The sequence below is a fragment of the Corvus cornix genome, chromosome 12, assembly GCF_000738735.6.
Source record: "Corvus cornix cornix isolate S_Up_H32 chromosome 12, ASM73873v5, whole genome shotgun sequence".
Lineage (NCBI taxonomy): Eukaryota > Metazoa > Chordata > Aves > Passeriformes > Corvidae > Corvus > Corvus cornix.
The window spans coordinates 6433748-6450350 of NC_046342.1; the positions used below are offsets into that span (position 1 = coordinate 6433748).

The window sequence follows — 16603 nt, forward strand, 5'->3', positions numbered from 1 at the left end:
AGTTTAATATTTTATCACTCAGAGCACAAAATATTTATGAACAATCTCATGTCAATCACTGGCTGAGGACTAATCATGACCTTTCCAAGCCAGGGAGGACACATTTCCACCACGAAAAGACACTCAGATCTCTCCTGCCCCTGGAACCCCCACCCCAAGTCCCAGTTTTGGGCTGCCACATTTGACCACCAGGAAACAACCCCTGGGCTCCTGGAGGCACCAAGGACACTCAGCAGGTGCTTTGGCACCTGGCATTGCCCTGTGGCACCATGGCCATGATGTCCAGGCTGCTCCCTTGTCCCAAGCTGAGACACAGGGAACTGGGACCAGCATAGGCAGCCCTCCCTGCCTGCATTCCACAGCAGCAGGATGGATAGATGGGATGTCAGGAAGGCACAGTGCAAGCAGGCTGGTGTCTCCTGCTACAGGAGGAGGCCCAGCAGCAGCCCAAGGACCTGGCTTTATACTGGTTTTACTCTCCACAGGTTCCCAGGAGGAGCAGGGATGCCACCTCCCTCCAGCTCTGCCCAGCTCAGCACGGCAGCCGGGACCCTTCCTTCCCCACTTCCCCCGCAGCTTGCACAAGCTGGGGACAGACCCCGTGCCCTGCTGGGCTGCCCAGGCCGGGAGATAGCCTGAGCAGCAGGGATGTGGAGCCCCTGAGCTCAGTCAAGGGCTGTGGGGACAGCTCCCATCCACAGCCCACTCCCCACCCTGGGGCAGGACAGTGCAGCCGGCCAAAGGACAAGTCAGCAACGCACCAGCCACCACTGAGGAAAAGCATCCACTTTATTACAGACCCCAAAGCACCTGTGGCAGTGCCAGGAGGACCACATTTACACAGGATGTTTCCATTGTTCAGCAAGGGGAAGAGAAGAGAGGAACAAACCCAACCGACCCAACTCACAGCTCTTTGGTGCTAGAAAACGTGGTGGTGCAGCAGAGAGAAGCTGTGGGTGAGAGGGGCACCAGCAGAGACCAGAGGGGACATCTCTGACATCCACCACCATCCCGGGACACCTGAAAGGAATCTGCGACGTGCCTGGACACACACAAATGGCAAATGCATTTCACTGCCCCTCCAGCCTGCACCTACCCTGCGCCACAGAAATCCCCCCCACCTCCCAGCACCCCCAAAAACAGTCAAACACCCTTTCTGCAAAGAGGGAGAGCAGGTCCTGAGGGGAATCAGCGACCAAAATCTCTTGGCTGGAGAGGAAGGAGGTGGGAAAGGCAACTGGTTCCCAATAACTCAGACCCCGGTGGGAGGTGAGGCAGCCAGGTCTCTCTTCACTCTTCTCCTCTCTCAGCAGCAATGGGCTCCTTGGTCCACTTGTCTGTGACCTCCTGGTTGCCCGCGTAGCCCACATCAGGCAGCAGGCCCGGGGCTCCCTCCCCGTCCCCGGTGACCTCCAGGTCCAGCTCCTCGAAGGAGGAGCCGCTGGCTCCCGACTCGCTGTAGCTGTGCTCGCTGCGGTTGTCCGCCTCCTCCCGGCCACGGCTTGCTGGGAAGGGCAGCAGGATGGAGGTGGCCACCGAGGTGTCTCTGCTGTCAGTTGTGGCCTCCATGCTGATGGAGCTCGTCTCACTCATGGTGTCAACCCCTGGGAGGAGAGAGAAGGGGAAGGAGTGAATGCTGTGGGAAAAAGGAGGCAATGGGGATGGGGTGCCACAGCCTTCCAAGCCACCAGAAGTCTCAGAGCTATCAGGCCACAGTGGAGACCAGCTCCTACCTCTTGTCACTTCCTATGTCTTTGACACGTGACCAGGCCAACAATCAGCTGAGCTCAAACTGCTCCCCGAAATCAGGAACCCCCAAGTCAGCACAAACAACCACCAGCTTCCAGCCATGCCCTGACCTCCTGGCCGCACCCTGCCCCCACAGCTGCTCTCTGTGCACACACCAAGGACCTGGCAAGCCCCTCCTTAGGGAGAATGCATGCCTGTCTCTGGCATGGCACCAGGAATGAGACAAAGAACAGGAAGGACACTGTGCCGTGAGGGTGATGTGGAGCTGCAGCATTGTTGAAGCACCCAAGGGGATGATGACACAAGGGCAAATCTTCACATGTGCTTCTGTCAGAGGCAGATGTGTATGCCCAGCCTCATGCCAGGGCATCCTGGTGCCTTCAGCACCTAACAGCCTGCTCCTGCTCCTTCTGTGGCTCCCCCACAGCCAGCAGCTCTGGCAGCAGTGTGAAGATAGGCAGGGCAGCAGCAGAGAGGTCTCGGGATCCCAGAGGATAGGGGGAGCCTTCCCAGTTCACTCTGTGCTTCTCCACATGGCCTGGCTGCCAGCCACATCCCACTTCATGACCAAGACCTCAGAGGCTGCCCATGGCTGCCCAAGTGGACCCCTTGGCCCACCTGCCCCTCCTCAGATCCCTGCCTCATTAGCTCAATCGACAACACAATTAACGAGTTGACAAGGAGAGGAACGTGTCAGACTGAGACCAGCAGCTCAGTGCGGTTGCCAGAGCAACCAGCCAGGAGACAAAACCCTCCTGTTAAACATTAATCATTGTTAATTATGACATCACAGATCCACGTGGTTAATTATGACATCACAGCTCCACATTGTTAATTACAATACGTCAGCAAACAATGGGCAGGCTCTTCCATCCCGACCCTCCCCGCTCCATCTTCTCCCGGCCTGCCTTGTATCAGTGGGAAGTGAGCGCCAGGCTCTGTCATTTCCCAGCACCTCCACCCGTGCTGGGCTGGATGCCCCTGCTGAGGATCATGCCCCACACCAGGAGGGAAACCAGGAGGAGCCCCACTCAGCAGCAGCACTCCTGGATGACTGGGGCTTGCCATCAACAGGGCTGGGAAGTGACAGATGGGAGCCTCCCTGTGGTCATCACCATCCAGGATGGGAGAGGAGAGCCCTCTCCTCCACACTGTCTCCTGCTGGTGCAGCTCCATCCTCAGCTGCTGGCAAGGGACTGCCTTGGGCTTCCACAGGCATTTCCAGCCTCCTACAGCTCCTGCAGCCAGGGTGCCCAAGGCTGGGCTGCTTGCTCTCCTCCAGCTGTGTGCCAGCCACTGATCTCCTGAAGGAGACTCACCAATGAGGGAACTTTCCTTCCAAACATCCTTAAATCCTTTTTCTCTGTGCTGTTTTTCTTCCCGGCCTGGGCAGCTGCCAGCAGAACTGCTTGTAAATGGCAGTCCTCTGCCTCCTGAGCAGCATCATCCCACGGTCCTGCCGGCTGAGTGACGGCTGTTCCGAGAGGACCGAGCAGCGGTAGCAGGATGAGGGGTAGCCAGAAAAGATCCACAGACACGCTGCACCCACTGCTTCATCCCACCTGGGTGGCATATTGGCTTCATCCTGGAAAGGAACCTGAGCCTCCACCCTCTCATCTTGGCAACCCTTTTAGCAGCTGGCACGAGCTGAGCCCTCGGCCGCTCCCCAGGCGATGCCAGGTGACCCCTCCCATGGAAAGGAGAAAAGAACCACTGCCCACTAACACGCAGTGCCTTTGCTGCAGCATCAAGGAGCACCTCGACACGGAAACTACATTTACTCTAAGATAAAAAGGATGTTCTGCACGCTGCAGTGAGGCGCTCGCTGAAGGGGACAGCAGCCACTGAGTGGGCAGCAGAAAGGTGGGAGATGCTGTCCCACCTGACAGGAGCTCAGCAGGGCAGTGGGTCAGCAGGGAGCCTCTGGGAAGATGGAGAGCTGTGGGGGATGAAGGGGAGCATGCAGACCCTGAGCCTTGAAGACAACTTAGGGTTTGCAAAGTCTTTAGTGGTGATCTCAAAACAAGAAATAATCTGATTTGGCCAAATTGGTGGCCTGAGGTGACATGGACACGTTCCCACCATGACTTTATGACAGCTCATATCACACATGGTCATCTTGCGTCCCTCTAAGACCTGAGGGGACAGGAATGACACCAAGCCCCCCAAGCAGTGCCCTGCCTGCTCAGGCACCCCTCCCCTGACATGACAGGGAATGTTTCAGCTCCGAAGCTGTCATGTAACTCCATGACACAAAGCAAAGAAGCTCCTGAGGAGAGGAGCAGCAGCTAAGGAAGAAGACAGGGATGAAGCTGACCTACACGCTGCTCCAAGCCACCACTGCGGGAAAGCACTGCTGTCCTCACTCTCATAGCCACCTTCCTCTCCCTTGCTCCAAGGGCAACAATAAATTGAGTCCTGTTTCCCTTCAGCCAGGCACTTTGTCACTGCTCTGTCACCTCTGATCATGTTCGAGCAGCCTCAGCTGGCAAATTTGCCCATTTCAGCAGCCTCTCTCTCCTCTGCACAGCCAAAGGCTGGCTCTGGCATGGCCACTCAGCCTGGCCAGGATAAATGTCTGGGGTGGGCAGAGCTGCTGCTGCCAGGGACCCTGCGTGCTCAGCTCTGACAGGGGAATGTGGCTGTCCTAACACAGCCCAAGGAGGCCAGGAAGGCAGTGCAAGGGGCTCCAAGAGGACGACCAAAGCCCCGTGGGAGGGCAAGCAGGGATTCAGCTCTCATCTCCCAGGCACAGCCTTCCAGCAGCTGTTACACTCACTTGTCCATCCTTCCCCACACACCCATGAACCACTGCCCATTCCTTGCATCCATCTTCCCAAGGATGGTCCTTACACCAGGAACCAGTCTAACACCCTGATCCAGCATGGCTTTTCCCTCTGGAACATACCGAGGTAGCAGCCATCCTGTTGAAACTCCCCCTTGACCTTGCTTCCCCAAGGACAGTACAGCCATCCCACTGCACCTTCACTCAATAGGAACATGGAACCCAGAAGTTTTCATCCGGGAAACAGAGGCACAGTCGGGGGTGAAGCCATGCCAGGGTGCTGAGGAGTCCCCCAAAGGCCAGGGCCTCCTAGGAAGAAGGGATATCAAGCAGTCAGCTCCAAGAGACCAGCCAGGGATGGGTGCAACGGGAACCACTGACCCCACACTGCCAGTGGTGGGGAGCTGGCTCCCCCAGACAGTTCAGCCCTGTGCCATACCAGGTACTGGCATTCCCAAATCCAGAATTAGGGAGGGCTCTCCTCCTGCCTCGCTCACACTGATGCCTCAGCAGAGCTCCACTCCTGGTGCTCCTGGGCCCTTTCCTTCCCCTTGTTCCATCAAATATTCATCACCTCTAAATACAGTGTGCTGCCAGGGGGCACAGCTCCTCTGTCATTGCTGAAGCTCACACACAAGCCATCAGGAGAGGGGCTGAGGCCCTTCCCAGGATGTAGAGGCAGGCAGGAACAGGCAGGGCTGTTTGGAGGATGGAAGCAAGCACAGATAAGGCAGAACACACCAGGAAAGCTGCCCCTCTGTGGCACTGGGGCTCAGCGCGTGGTGCCATCAGTTGTACCTGAATGCTGTGGGACAGACTCTGCTGCAGGAAAATGAGCACCTGAGATTCTGGGCAGAGCCACGTGCTCGGGAACCATCTGTGTTCATGCCAGCGAGGCTGCTTTTGTTTGCTTTCACCTTCCACGCGCAGCAGCGGGGTCACGCTGCAGAGCACGCTGCCGGGAGGGGCCGGGAGCGAGGGCCCGCTGAGCGCCGCGCCGATGCCAAAGCCCCAGAAAACAATTAAGTACAAAACAACTAATTGTGATTGACACTGGCCCCCTGGAGACCCATCAGCCGCCTTCCTAAAATGCTTCCTGTCTTTCCCATGACCCTGATGATGGCGAAGAAGGGATGGAATCGGTGCAGAGGCAGCCACAGCCCCCGGCCCCTTCCTTGTGTGTTGAGCGTGTCCATCCTCAGCAGAGCTGCAGCAGAAGGCAGAGACCCTGGAGCATGTCCCACAGCCTTTGTGGCCACTGGCTTCGCTCGCAGCCACAGGCACCCCGCACTTCACAGGGTGAGCTCAGGAGCAAGGACAGCAGATGACAGCCTAAATGGAGAGATGTGCTCCAAGGTCAGGAGGCTCGAGAAAACAAATCCAAGCTTTTCTTACACTTCCAAGTCGCTCGGTACCGTCTGGCACCAGCCACAACGACAGGTGAGGAGAAATGGCAACACCTTCCACTTGGAACTTCTCAAGTCTTTAACTCAAGGAAAGCATAATCCAGCTGCTGGTGGGGAGTTTCATGAGCTGTGATCAACCAGTGCTGTGTTCACACAGAGCGTTAACTCAACATGATGCCCGCTCTGAAATCACACTCTATGCTCTTATCTCAGTATTTTGGGAGGGGGAAGGAGGGGGCTTCTTCTGCTGCCACATCAGGACTGACACCCCAAACCTTCTGTACACAGAGCATCCTCAGCTGCCTTTGGGAGAGGAAATGGGGCTCAGCACCTTCCCAGTCCACTCACCCATTGAGGCAACAGAGTATCAAAGCCCTACACCTGGATTTGTGCAGCTCAGGCACAGGCAGAGGAGCTGACAACCACCATCAGGGACCACCACCCTCCCCACTCTCCCAGGAGCACTGTCTGAACCTCCATCAGGGCAGGACCACTTGAAACATCCCCTCAAAGCTGAGAAGGATCAAGAAATAACCCAAATCCATGCAACTGGGGTTGAGGGGGGATCACGCTGACAGACAGATGGGGACATTGCTGTGCCCATCCTCCAGTCAGCAGAGGAAAGCTTGAAAACTGTCAGACATCCTGGGATCTCCTGGGTCATCAAGATCTCATGTCCATCATGCCCATTGAAGGGGCTGTGACTAACTGGAGCTTGCTTCTTGAGGGACTGCCTAGGGAAGAAGGATAAAAAGATGGGAAAAGAGGTTTCTCTTTCTCCAACTCAAAGGTGATTGCACAGATCCCAGCACACAAAACCATTGGGAACGGAGGACCAGTCTCATTCCATAAGGTGGAATCTTCTTGGGACCACCAAAGCCCTCAGGCAGGAGCTGCGCAAGCCACCCAGAGGCTTGCCACATCCTCAGCCCACTCCAACAGCCAGAGCAAGGATGTGACACCTCATCAGATGTGGTTCTGCCACTGTGCCCAGCAGTGACAATCACAGTGCAACATCCAAGCCCAACTCTTTAGTCTTGCAGGCAGGGCCAACCTCACAGTTATTATTATTTTAAGTCGGGTTTATGCAGACTCAGCAGATGGCACTGCATCAGATTGTGCTGACAAAAGCTCATCTACGTGCCTGGAAGGGGAGGGGTGGTGGAGGAGCTGGCCCAGAGCTGTTGCAGGGGAGCCCGGCCCAGGGTGAGAAAGTCCAACGTCATTTGCTTTCTAAAACTGGGAAGACCTTCCTAGCCCTTCTTCCAGCAGGGCAGGGGAGTCCCCCACTGCAGGCATGCTGGCAGGGGCGTCCCAGGGAAAGCACCGAGACAGCTCGGGCACAGGGCAGTGGCTGCTCCAAGCATCCCTGGCTGTGCTGCGGGATCATGCACCCCCTGAGCAGGGCAGAAAGGAGCACATGCAGCTACTGAAGACACCACCCCAAACTGCTTTTGCTTCCATGGATCCTGCCATCCCTCTCCAAAACCAAGGGGCGACCACGGGAAGATGTCAGAGCGAGGGGGCTTTGGGGCACCTCTGGCCAAGCCGGGCTGGTGCCCCCCAGCAGCCACCCTGACACAAGGCAGACAGAGAGGAGAAGAGCTGAGTGAGCACCGTGCAAACACGGGACCTGGAAGTGCTGGGAAACAGCTCCAATTAGACTCTTCACTGCAGTGCTAAATGGACAGAGCTCCCAGAAAGCAATTCCCAGGCTTGCTTTTATGCGATTAAGAATTAAAGCGACCCAAACCTGAAGATGTGTTAAAGCAAATGACCCAACTGCCCGGGAGGCGAGCACAGCCCTCATGGTTTTTTCATGCCCATTACACAAGCGTGGGCAACCTGTGGGGCAGGGGGAGGCAGTTGCCCCTGCCAGCAGCTGGCTCGGATGTGCTGTCCAGTGCCCAGGAATGCTTGGATAGCCAGCTCCCACATCTCGCAGGCATGGGAGCATGTGGGCTGGTGAAGGCAACTAGCATTTTGGGTTACTATAGCACTGCTGTTCTGCGCCTACAGCCATTGTGGTCCCTTCCTGTATGAATACATTCAGGCTCCAACAAATCTTGCTGAGCAGATGCTCTCAGGCAACTCCACCACCAGCTACAGCAACCTGGTATTTAAGCTCTTTGCAATCCCAGTATGTAACAGATGAAGATGAGATCAAGGAAGATGTATATGACAAAGAGAAAAACAAGCCCAGCTGCAACTAAAAGCTGTGAGATCCAGCTCTGCACTGACAACAGTGGGCCAGTGGCAGCTTGGCCCTTGTACCAAAACTGCAAGGGTTCCTGGGTGCTCCCTGAGGCATGGCATGGCATCTCAGGGACAAGACCCTTGGGGATCAGCCCAGGGCGAGAGGAAGAGGTGTGCTGAGACTCAGTGGCTGGGCACCAGGTGGGCACAGGCCAGTCTCTGTCTGCTCAGGCAGCAGGACTGGGGACACCAGGACCCCACTTCTGTGAGGGCTGACGCCAATCCAAGATGGAGCCTGTGCACAAGCCACGGATACCTGTGATGTCTGTCTGGGCATCCTCGGCCACAGCTGCAGCAGCCCTGCTCTTCCTCTCCAGTTCTTTCATTTCAGGCACGTAGAAGTCCCCTTGGCGGGCGAGGGGACACACGAAGTAGATGCGGTCCTGCTTGTAGATCTCGATCCGGGGGTGGGCACACAGCTTCCTCTCCTGGAAGACACAAAGTAGCCATGGGCAGGGATGTGCCCTCGCCCCCCGTCCCAGCAGCCCCCCACCACATTGACCTTCCCACCCGGCCAGGTCAGACTGGCCCTCTTTGCCCACAGGCATGGAGGCCTAGTGAGGAGCAGAGGGTCCCAAAAATCACTGTGCTGATTTCCCTGCCACACCAGCCCCACATTCCAGGGCAGGCAGGTTTGGCCCTGGGGGTAAGCAGCCAGTTGGCTCCAGGAGGAGATGCTGAATACCCCCCCAGCTCAGCCTTGGTTTTGATGTGCTCATTTTGGGCTGGAGCGAGGGGCTTTGGGGACCCAGGCAGCTGCTTCACACAGACCTGCCAGATCTCTGGTTCCTCCCGGCAGCACAGCCCCACGAGCAGCACGGCCCCACGAGCAGGCGTAGCACTTCTCTGATAATTAATATAATCCAGAGCCGACAGCTCAAGCAGCTCCTTTCAGAACGTGAGGGCAGGGGGAGTGGGAGATGCATCCCTGGCATTTCAGACAAGTCCCACTCCTCCTTTTCCTCACCCCACCTCCCCCTGGCAGTGCTCTTCAAGACCTCAGACCCCCAGCCTGTCAGGGACCCAGGACAGGGGCATGTCCCCCGGGCCGTGCAGCCCACGCTGAGCCGGGGCTGTGGGGACTCTCGGGGTGCCGAGGCCGGGCCGAGGAGCAGCTGGACCCCTCTTGCCACCCCCTCCTCACCCGCCCGCCCGCCAGCTGCTCGTTGGCAGAGGGGGCGGCTGATTACAAGCCGGGTGAGAAAGGAGAGTGTCTCTTCAGCGGGTTTTCTTTTTCTTTCTTTCCCCTTTGCAAATCACTGACAGCTTTTATTTAACCCTGCAACCACCTTGATTATCTTCCTCCTTCTTCTCCTCCTCCTCCTTCTTCTCCTCCTCCTCCTCCTCCTCCCTGCCCCAGCTATTCTCTTCCTCCTTCTTGCCCTGATTATCCTCTTCTTCTTCCCTAACCCAGTGATCTTCCTCCCTGCCTCAGCTATTCTCCTCTGTCATGGCCTGCTGTTGTGGCTTGTTTGCACATTCTCCAGCAGGGTCCCCATCCTTCTGGGGCTCTCTGTAGCCAGAGCTGGCCCCACACCAAGAATGAGCTCTAAGGACACATCAATCATGACCTTACAAAAGCCTGACCCCCTTCTGCCCTGGGGATGGACTAACGTGATTTAAGAATCATTTATTTCCCAGACAAATGCTTGCACCAGGCAGGATCCACAACAGACGTGAGCCAACAGTGACCCTCTCCCCTGGCAGTTGGACCACCTGGAGAGCCACCTCCATGCTGCCAGGATGCTGCACAAGAAATACAGGCAGAAATCCCACATGAGCAGTTTTTGGGTCCATTTTCCCGGGAAAACTTGCAGCATCTGGCAATGCAGAGGCCCAGTTTGCAGAGACATGACCCCAGCAGAAGCTTCACCTATCCCATCCCAATTCCTTCCAGCCTGGCTTTCAGCAGTCCCTCCTCCAGCCGAGGAGGAACCACATTCCCTATCCCAGTGCTGCAGGGACACGCAGGGACGCAGGCGGGCTTCCGAGGCGCTTGGAGTTTGGAGTTCCCACTCGCAGGCAGGTGAAACACTGAGGCCTGCAGATCAAAACTGTATTAAATAAAAACAAGCTGGGTTGTTTTTAGCAGCAGAGCAGAGGCGGCTCATATCACTCCTGCTTTTTCAGCAACAACGCAGACAAGAGCCCGCCCCGCCGCTCTGCCCCTTGCTCTACCAACCACCAGCCCATCCGCCAACCTCCAGCTCGGCTCGTTATTTTAGGTTACTGCAACACACAGCAGAGATGGGTATCTCCAGGATTTGCAGGGTTTTTTTGGATAAATCCAGCTGGCCCTCCACCACTTCATGAAGACAAGGACAACTCAAAGGATCTTAGAGCAAAGAGACCTTCATTAACTTCCTGTGAGGTCTCCGACCAGTCTAAATCCTCAGGGCTCCAGTCTGGTCTCCAAGACATCCCAAGCTGACTTTCCAAAGCCCATCCTGAGGTTCCAAAAGAGTGGATCTGGGACGTGCCCTCTCCCTACAATCTACTCTAGGCTGCTACAACTTCCAATTACACAGACATAGTAGTGACATCCCCAAAACACAAACAACACCCCCTTCACCCATACAAAATGTGGGAATCTTGTCTTTTTAAGGAATAAAAATGCACACCTGAGTGAAGAGCAGGACTGGCTCTTGAGCCAAATGCTGCTTCACAGTCAAGATTATCCTGTAAGAGAGACAAGGATGTTCCACCCTGCCAGGGTGGGAAGCAGCTCTGTGTCCCTGAAGCCAGAAGTGCCTAGGTGTCCAGCAGCCAAAGCCCATGGCTGGGGACCAGGTCGGTGGGACCACGCTGAAGTAGCTGGACACTCACTGTCAATACCCTCATTAGGGACAGCTACAGTACTTGATTTCTTCTCAATTCATCCAGGATTTTTCCCAAGATGAAACGGAGGGAAACCAGAACCTGGGGGTGCTAATTTATGTCTATACAAATTAAGCTGGAAGCCAGGCTTGTGAGCTGGCCTCTGCTTCTGCGCTTCTTCCCAGAGACACCCAGCCTCTGGCAGGGCTGCTGCAGAGCTCAGCAGTGGCAGGTGGGCTCAGGACAGGACAATATCCCCAAGAAGGAGCAAGGAGGTTGCAGCTGGGAATGCTGTCCCATCCAGCCTGGGACAAAGGGATGAGGCTGCATAAAGCTTGAGAAATGGGCAGAGGCAATGAGGTGGAGAGCCATGACAACAGAAATGGATAAGGGGATCATCCAAAGGGGGTGGGAGATCAGCACTGTGATCATACCAAAGCAGATTAGGAAGCAAGCAGAGGCCAGGCAAGAATAGTGCAGCAAAAAGCAACCAAGAGGCTGGTGACACAGTGAATTTGGGATTATCCCAGTGGAGAGGAACACTGCAATGAAAAGAAACAACCCAGAGAGACTGGAGAGCGGAGTCCAAAGGCAAAGGCGTGGGAAGAGAGCAAATAAGCAAAGGCTCAACAACATGGCAAAACAACAGAGAGGCTCAACAGGCAGTGCTGCACTGCCACTGAGGAGGGAGCCCCTGGCTGGCTGTGCCGCCAAGCCAACAGATGGAGCAGCAAGGGGAACGTGGAGTGTGCAAGGCAGAGCCCTCCAGTCAAATCCAATGCAGTCTCACACAGGCGGAGGAGCTCAGCGAGAGGTGAACAGTGGGACACTGTCAGTGTCAGGCTGCTGGCTGTGACAACAGGACCAGTAAGTGGGGCAGGGAAGGGGACTCGTCCCTTTGCAAGGTCGTGCAGTGCCACCTCCCTCCTCAGCCTCCACCAGGAGCTCTCCCTTCCTATGGCCAGCAAACATGGGGGCAGCAGTGCAGCGTGCAGGGCTGATTTCTATCCAGGAGCCTCCTCTGGGCACCTGAAACAGAGGATTCATTGCACATAATCCACACAGCCCATCGAGACACACAAATGCATCCAGAGTCCCCAAGTTCAGTCCCGACAGGAACAGCAGCTCCAGCACACTCCTGCTACATTAGACCCACTGCTTCCCATGAAGCCAACTCCTTCTCAGCCCATCTGAGGAACGTGGTGGGCTGCTTCTCACCACCTTCTCGGGAGCAAGGCATTATGTAAGGGAAGACTCTTGCACTCCTCTTTCCCAGATGGAACAGCACCTCGCCCAGTCTTTAACCTCGGGTTCCAAATCCCTTACCACCACGTAGTGACTGCAGGATTTCCTCCAGGTTGCTCTCATCCTAGAGAGGAATGGAGCATCCCCTTGCCTTGTGCATCAGAAAGGACAACAGGATTATGCAACAACCAGCATTTCAGGAGACCTTCCCCAGCAGCAGGAGATGCCACCTACTTGTCAGCACAAATTCCCCTCTCCCTACTTGTCCGTAAGGTCACAATGTCTGTCTATGATATGGCTTGGGCACAGCCTCCCAGGAGGAAGATGCCCCCACTTTCCTGGGTGAGCACAAGAGCAGTCCCAGGGCTACAGAGGACATGACAAAGTGTCTGAGACATGACCTGCAGTCATTAAAATCCCAGCAGAATTGTGCAAAGGCAGAAGGAGGTGGCAGGGGGCTCATGTCCCTCACCATGGCCCTCAGCACCTGCTGGGAAGCAGAAGGTGAGCTGGGATGCTGCAGGGACTGGCTTTGTCACTCTGTCAGGTTCATCTGCTCAGGAATTCAAATGTCACCAAGTGGATCTGCTTCATCTCCCACTGCTGCAAGAATTCACCTTGTTAGGAGACCACAAATGAGCCTTGTGGATGCTCTCTGGATCCTCACCATGCACGGGCATGCTGGCAATCAGGCTCCAGCTGAACCCAGAACACTTCTAGGGTCGCCAGGAAGGCAGTGCGGAGGCAGCTGCTGTCCTCACCCCACTTCACCCCACAAGCTCCCTGTCACCCTTGACTCCTTACTGGGACCTCCTGGCATGGCTCACAAGGTGATGGTTAAGCCACACCAGCCCGCTGAGTCCCTACTTCAGGACTGACACTGTAGGAGCAGCTGGGCAGAGGTTTTTCATGCCACCACCAAGCTTCCTGCTGGAGCAGAGCTGGAAGCTGAGCTGTTCATGCTGCCCAGCAGCTCCTGGCTCCACTGCAGAGATGTCCACTTTGTACTCCAGCCACCTGTGTGCCATAGGAACAGAGCCATTGCTTGTGCCCATCCCTACCAGCACACCATCTGCCTGCAACACGTGAAAAACGTGCCTGTAAATCCCATCCAGCCCTGGAAAAGTCACAGGGAGCAAGCAACTGGTCACCCAATAGATGCAAACCCTCTTCTCCCTTAGGGGAATCAGGCAGCCCTGAGTTGCCCTCCCCACCACCAGCCAGGGATGAACCCTCCAGGGATCTGCCTGTGGGCACAGCCGAAAAGCTGGGACAGGCTGGAGCCACTGGGAAAGCCAACAGTGCAGGGTCCAGCCTAAGCATCGACTGCTCTCTGCACAGTGCCAATTGAGAGAACAACTTCCCAGAGGGGCCAATGGACATGTGGCCCAAGTCTGGCCAGCAGGGCCCAGACTCAAGGAGAAGCTGTGGGTTGTTAACAGGGATTGTCTCGACATCAGTTTGGCACAATGTGCCTGCAGCTGCCGCTCACCCCTGCTCTTACTGTGACAGGATGTGCTGCTGCCATCGCAGGGATGCCAAAGGGTGTCAGGCACATGGAGCTGGCTCCATCCACATCCTGCTGTGACGCTGGACCAACGCCAACCACATGAGGAGTTTTTCCATAGGCAGTTGGGGTCAGTCCCTTCCATTTATTATGCTGCCACACCTGAAGAAGGAATAGATGGAGGGTGCGAACGCAGAGGGGACTTGTGACCATCACTGGGGATTGCTGCCTCTGGGGGGGGCTCACCAGCATCCCCCCAGCCAGCCAGGGCATCACCACAGCCTCACTGCCAAGAGCCCGGGGCTGCTCTGGGTAGTGCCAGCAAGTCAGCTGGCACCTGGCACAGTGCAGGAAGACCTCCGGGCGACCCACCAGCCCTGTCCTCACATGCCAGCAACTCCTGCCTGCTCAGACAACACAACTCCCCCACATCTTCCTTCCAGCTGGAGGCATTCGTCCTCTCCATCTCTCAATGATGGGGTCGGACGCTTCAGTCCCAGGGATTTTAAAGGAACAACAAAACTGCGGGGAGCTGAACGGCCCTAAATCGGTTGCTAAAATTAAAAGCTGAAACTGAGCCACCAGCTAGGACTGGGGGGAGCATGCTGTGTGCTACATCCTCCTCGCTTCCTCACACACTCCACGCTCGGTGTGTCATCCCCACTTATCTTAGAACACGGGCGCTAGGTAGTCCTCAGAGGCTTTGCAATTCAGTTTGCACAGCACCCAGCGCCCTTCGGCATTCTCCCAGTTCAGCCACGAGACAGACTCCTTGCTGGGCCACCCCTCTGTCCCCGGCTCAGACTGGGAATGTCCTTGTTTCCATTCCTCTTTGCTCAGACAGCAGCTTGAGGTTAAACACCACTTCAAATCACCCATCTGAGCTGATAAAAGCAAAAAAAAAGAGGCAGCCCTTCCTCCCAGGGCCAAGCATCTCCTGGGCTGCACTAGAAGTGGCGTGGACAGCAGCCTGAGGGCAATGTTGCCCCTCAGCTCTGCTCTTGTAAGACCCCACCTGAAATATTGCCTCCAGCTGTGGAGTCCCCAGCATGAGACAGTCATGGACATGTCAGAGTAGATCCAGAGACCACAGAAACAGTCCAAGGGCTGGAACAACTCTGCTACGGAGACAGGCTGAGAAAGTTAGGGTTATCCAGCCTGGAGAGGAGAAGGCTTTGAGGAGCCCTAAAGTGTGCTTATAAGAGATGGAGACTTTACCAGGGCTTGTAGTGACAGGGCAAGGGACAGTGGTTTTAAAGCAAAAGCCAGAAGGTTAGATTGGACATATGGAACAAATACCTTGTCCTGAAGGTCGTTAGGCACTGGAACATGCCGCCCAGAGAAGCTCTGGATGTCCCATCACTGGACATAGCCAGGTGTTCAAGGTCAGGCTGGATGGGGCTTTAAGCACCCTGCTCTAGTGAAAGATGTCCCTGCCCACAGCAGGGGGGCTGGACTGCATGGCCTTTAAAGGCCCCCTCCAAACCGAGCCCTGATTCTGGTCCTCCCTGCTAAGCCACAGCCTAACAATGGGAGACAGGGATGAAGCCTGGGTGTCCAGGGCTGCCCAATGAGGGGCAGAAGTCAGCCAGAGGCTGGGGAAGAGCCATCAGCCCAAGAGACAGCTGGGCAGAAGGGAAGACAGATTGCTGGAGGGAGAGGCAGGCAGACATGCTTTACACCAGTAATACCTCAAGCATCAAGGAAAGCCCAACATCTCAGCTTGCAGCTCCAGCAGGGTGCACATGGAGCCGGGCAGGCCCAGCCTTCCAGGGCGACAGCACCCGGAGCCAGCTCCAGCACACGGCACAGCCACCAGCACTGGGCTGCCAAGGGCTGTGGAACAGCTGCTGCTTCCCAGGCTGGAGAAACTCACATTTCAGAGGTGGTAAGACTGCTCCCACGCACGTGCACTTTACTTTCAAATCCTCTGGGGTGCGAGGTGTTTCAGAAACAGAAGGTGATATTATTGCAATCAAGAAAAGGCTGTTTCCGTCAGCCAGCGGGAAAAACGAGTGGCACCACCAGCACTACGGCAGCGGAAAGCAAAGTCTCGCCAAAGGATAACAAATCCTCCAGGTAGCAGAATACTGAGCCTGGCAATTAGCACCTCCAACGTCATCAGCATCCCTGCCTGCCCTCGGCTCACTTCCCCTTCCCACGGCAGGCCCCCGTGCTGCCTGCAACCAGGACACACCGCCCTGCTGACGTGGCAGTGCCATGGCTTCAGGACAGACAGGAGAAAACCACCCCCGAGATCCTCTCCGCAGCAGTGAGAGGGAGTGGGAGTGCGTTTGGACCGTGGGAGCCGTGAAACACCGGGCTTGATAGGTGGGAGAGTTTTTCATTTTCACCTCAGCGAAGGCAGCCCGCCATGCAATTTACACCTTGCCCGCCCGCGCTTCCCGGGCCGAATCACCCAGCTGCTCCCATGGCTCCTCCGGGGCAGGAGCTGCGGAGTGGCAGCTGCCAGGCACGGACAAACTGCGAGGTAAAGGAATGAGCCCGGGGGTGTTGGTGGGTTCAGGGGATCCCAGCGCCCTGAGAGAGCTGGCAGGGACCAGGCACAGGCTCCCACGTCATGGCTGGCAGCTGCTGTCAGAGTCATGAACACTTTTCTCCTCCCTGGGATGGAGATTCCATCCTGTCCTCCAGCAAAAGGGAATAAGCTCCAGCCCTTCCTCGCTGCAGGCCCTGACACACTCTTGGACTTTCTCCTCTTTCAGCACCCACTTGAGCTGCAAGAGAAATCCTCCAGCACACAAAGGAGCATCCATCAGCTTCAGATACGAACCAGGTAGCAAGTCCCAGCGAGATAAAACCTTTCAGAAAGGAGCT

The 16603-nt window shown here is 56.2% G+C and overlaps 1 protein-coding gene across 2 annotated transcripts in view; it reads right to left on the reverse strand.

Moving 5' to 3' along the window:
• Positions 1 to 771: 771 nt before the first annotated feature.
• TEX264 (testis expressed 264, ER-phagy receptor) overlaps positions 772 to 16603 on the reverse strand; it is a 39827-nt gene continuing 23995 nt past the window's right edge. For both annotated transcript variants that reach the window (XM_039559002.1, XM_039559001.1), the window contains exons 5-6: positions 8453 to 8624; positions 772 to 1604 (exon numbers count right to left, since the gene is read on the reverse strand). In XM_039559002.1, the coding sequence (XP_039414936.1) occupies positions 1291 to 1604; positions 8453 to 8624 (486 nt within the window). In that variant the 3' untranslated portion in view covers positions 772 to 1290. The remainder of the gene's footprint in view (positions 1605 to 8452; positions 8625 to 16603) is intronic.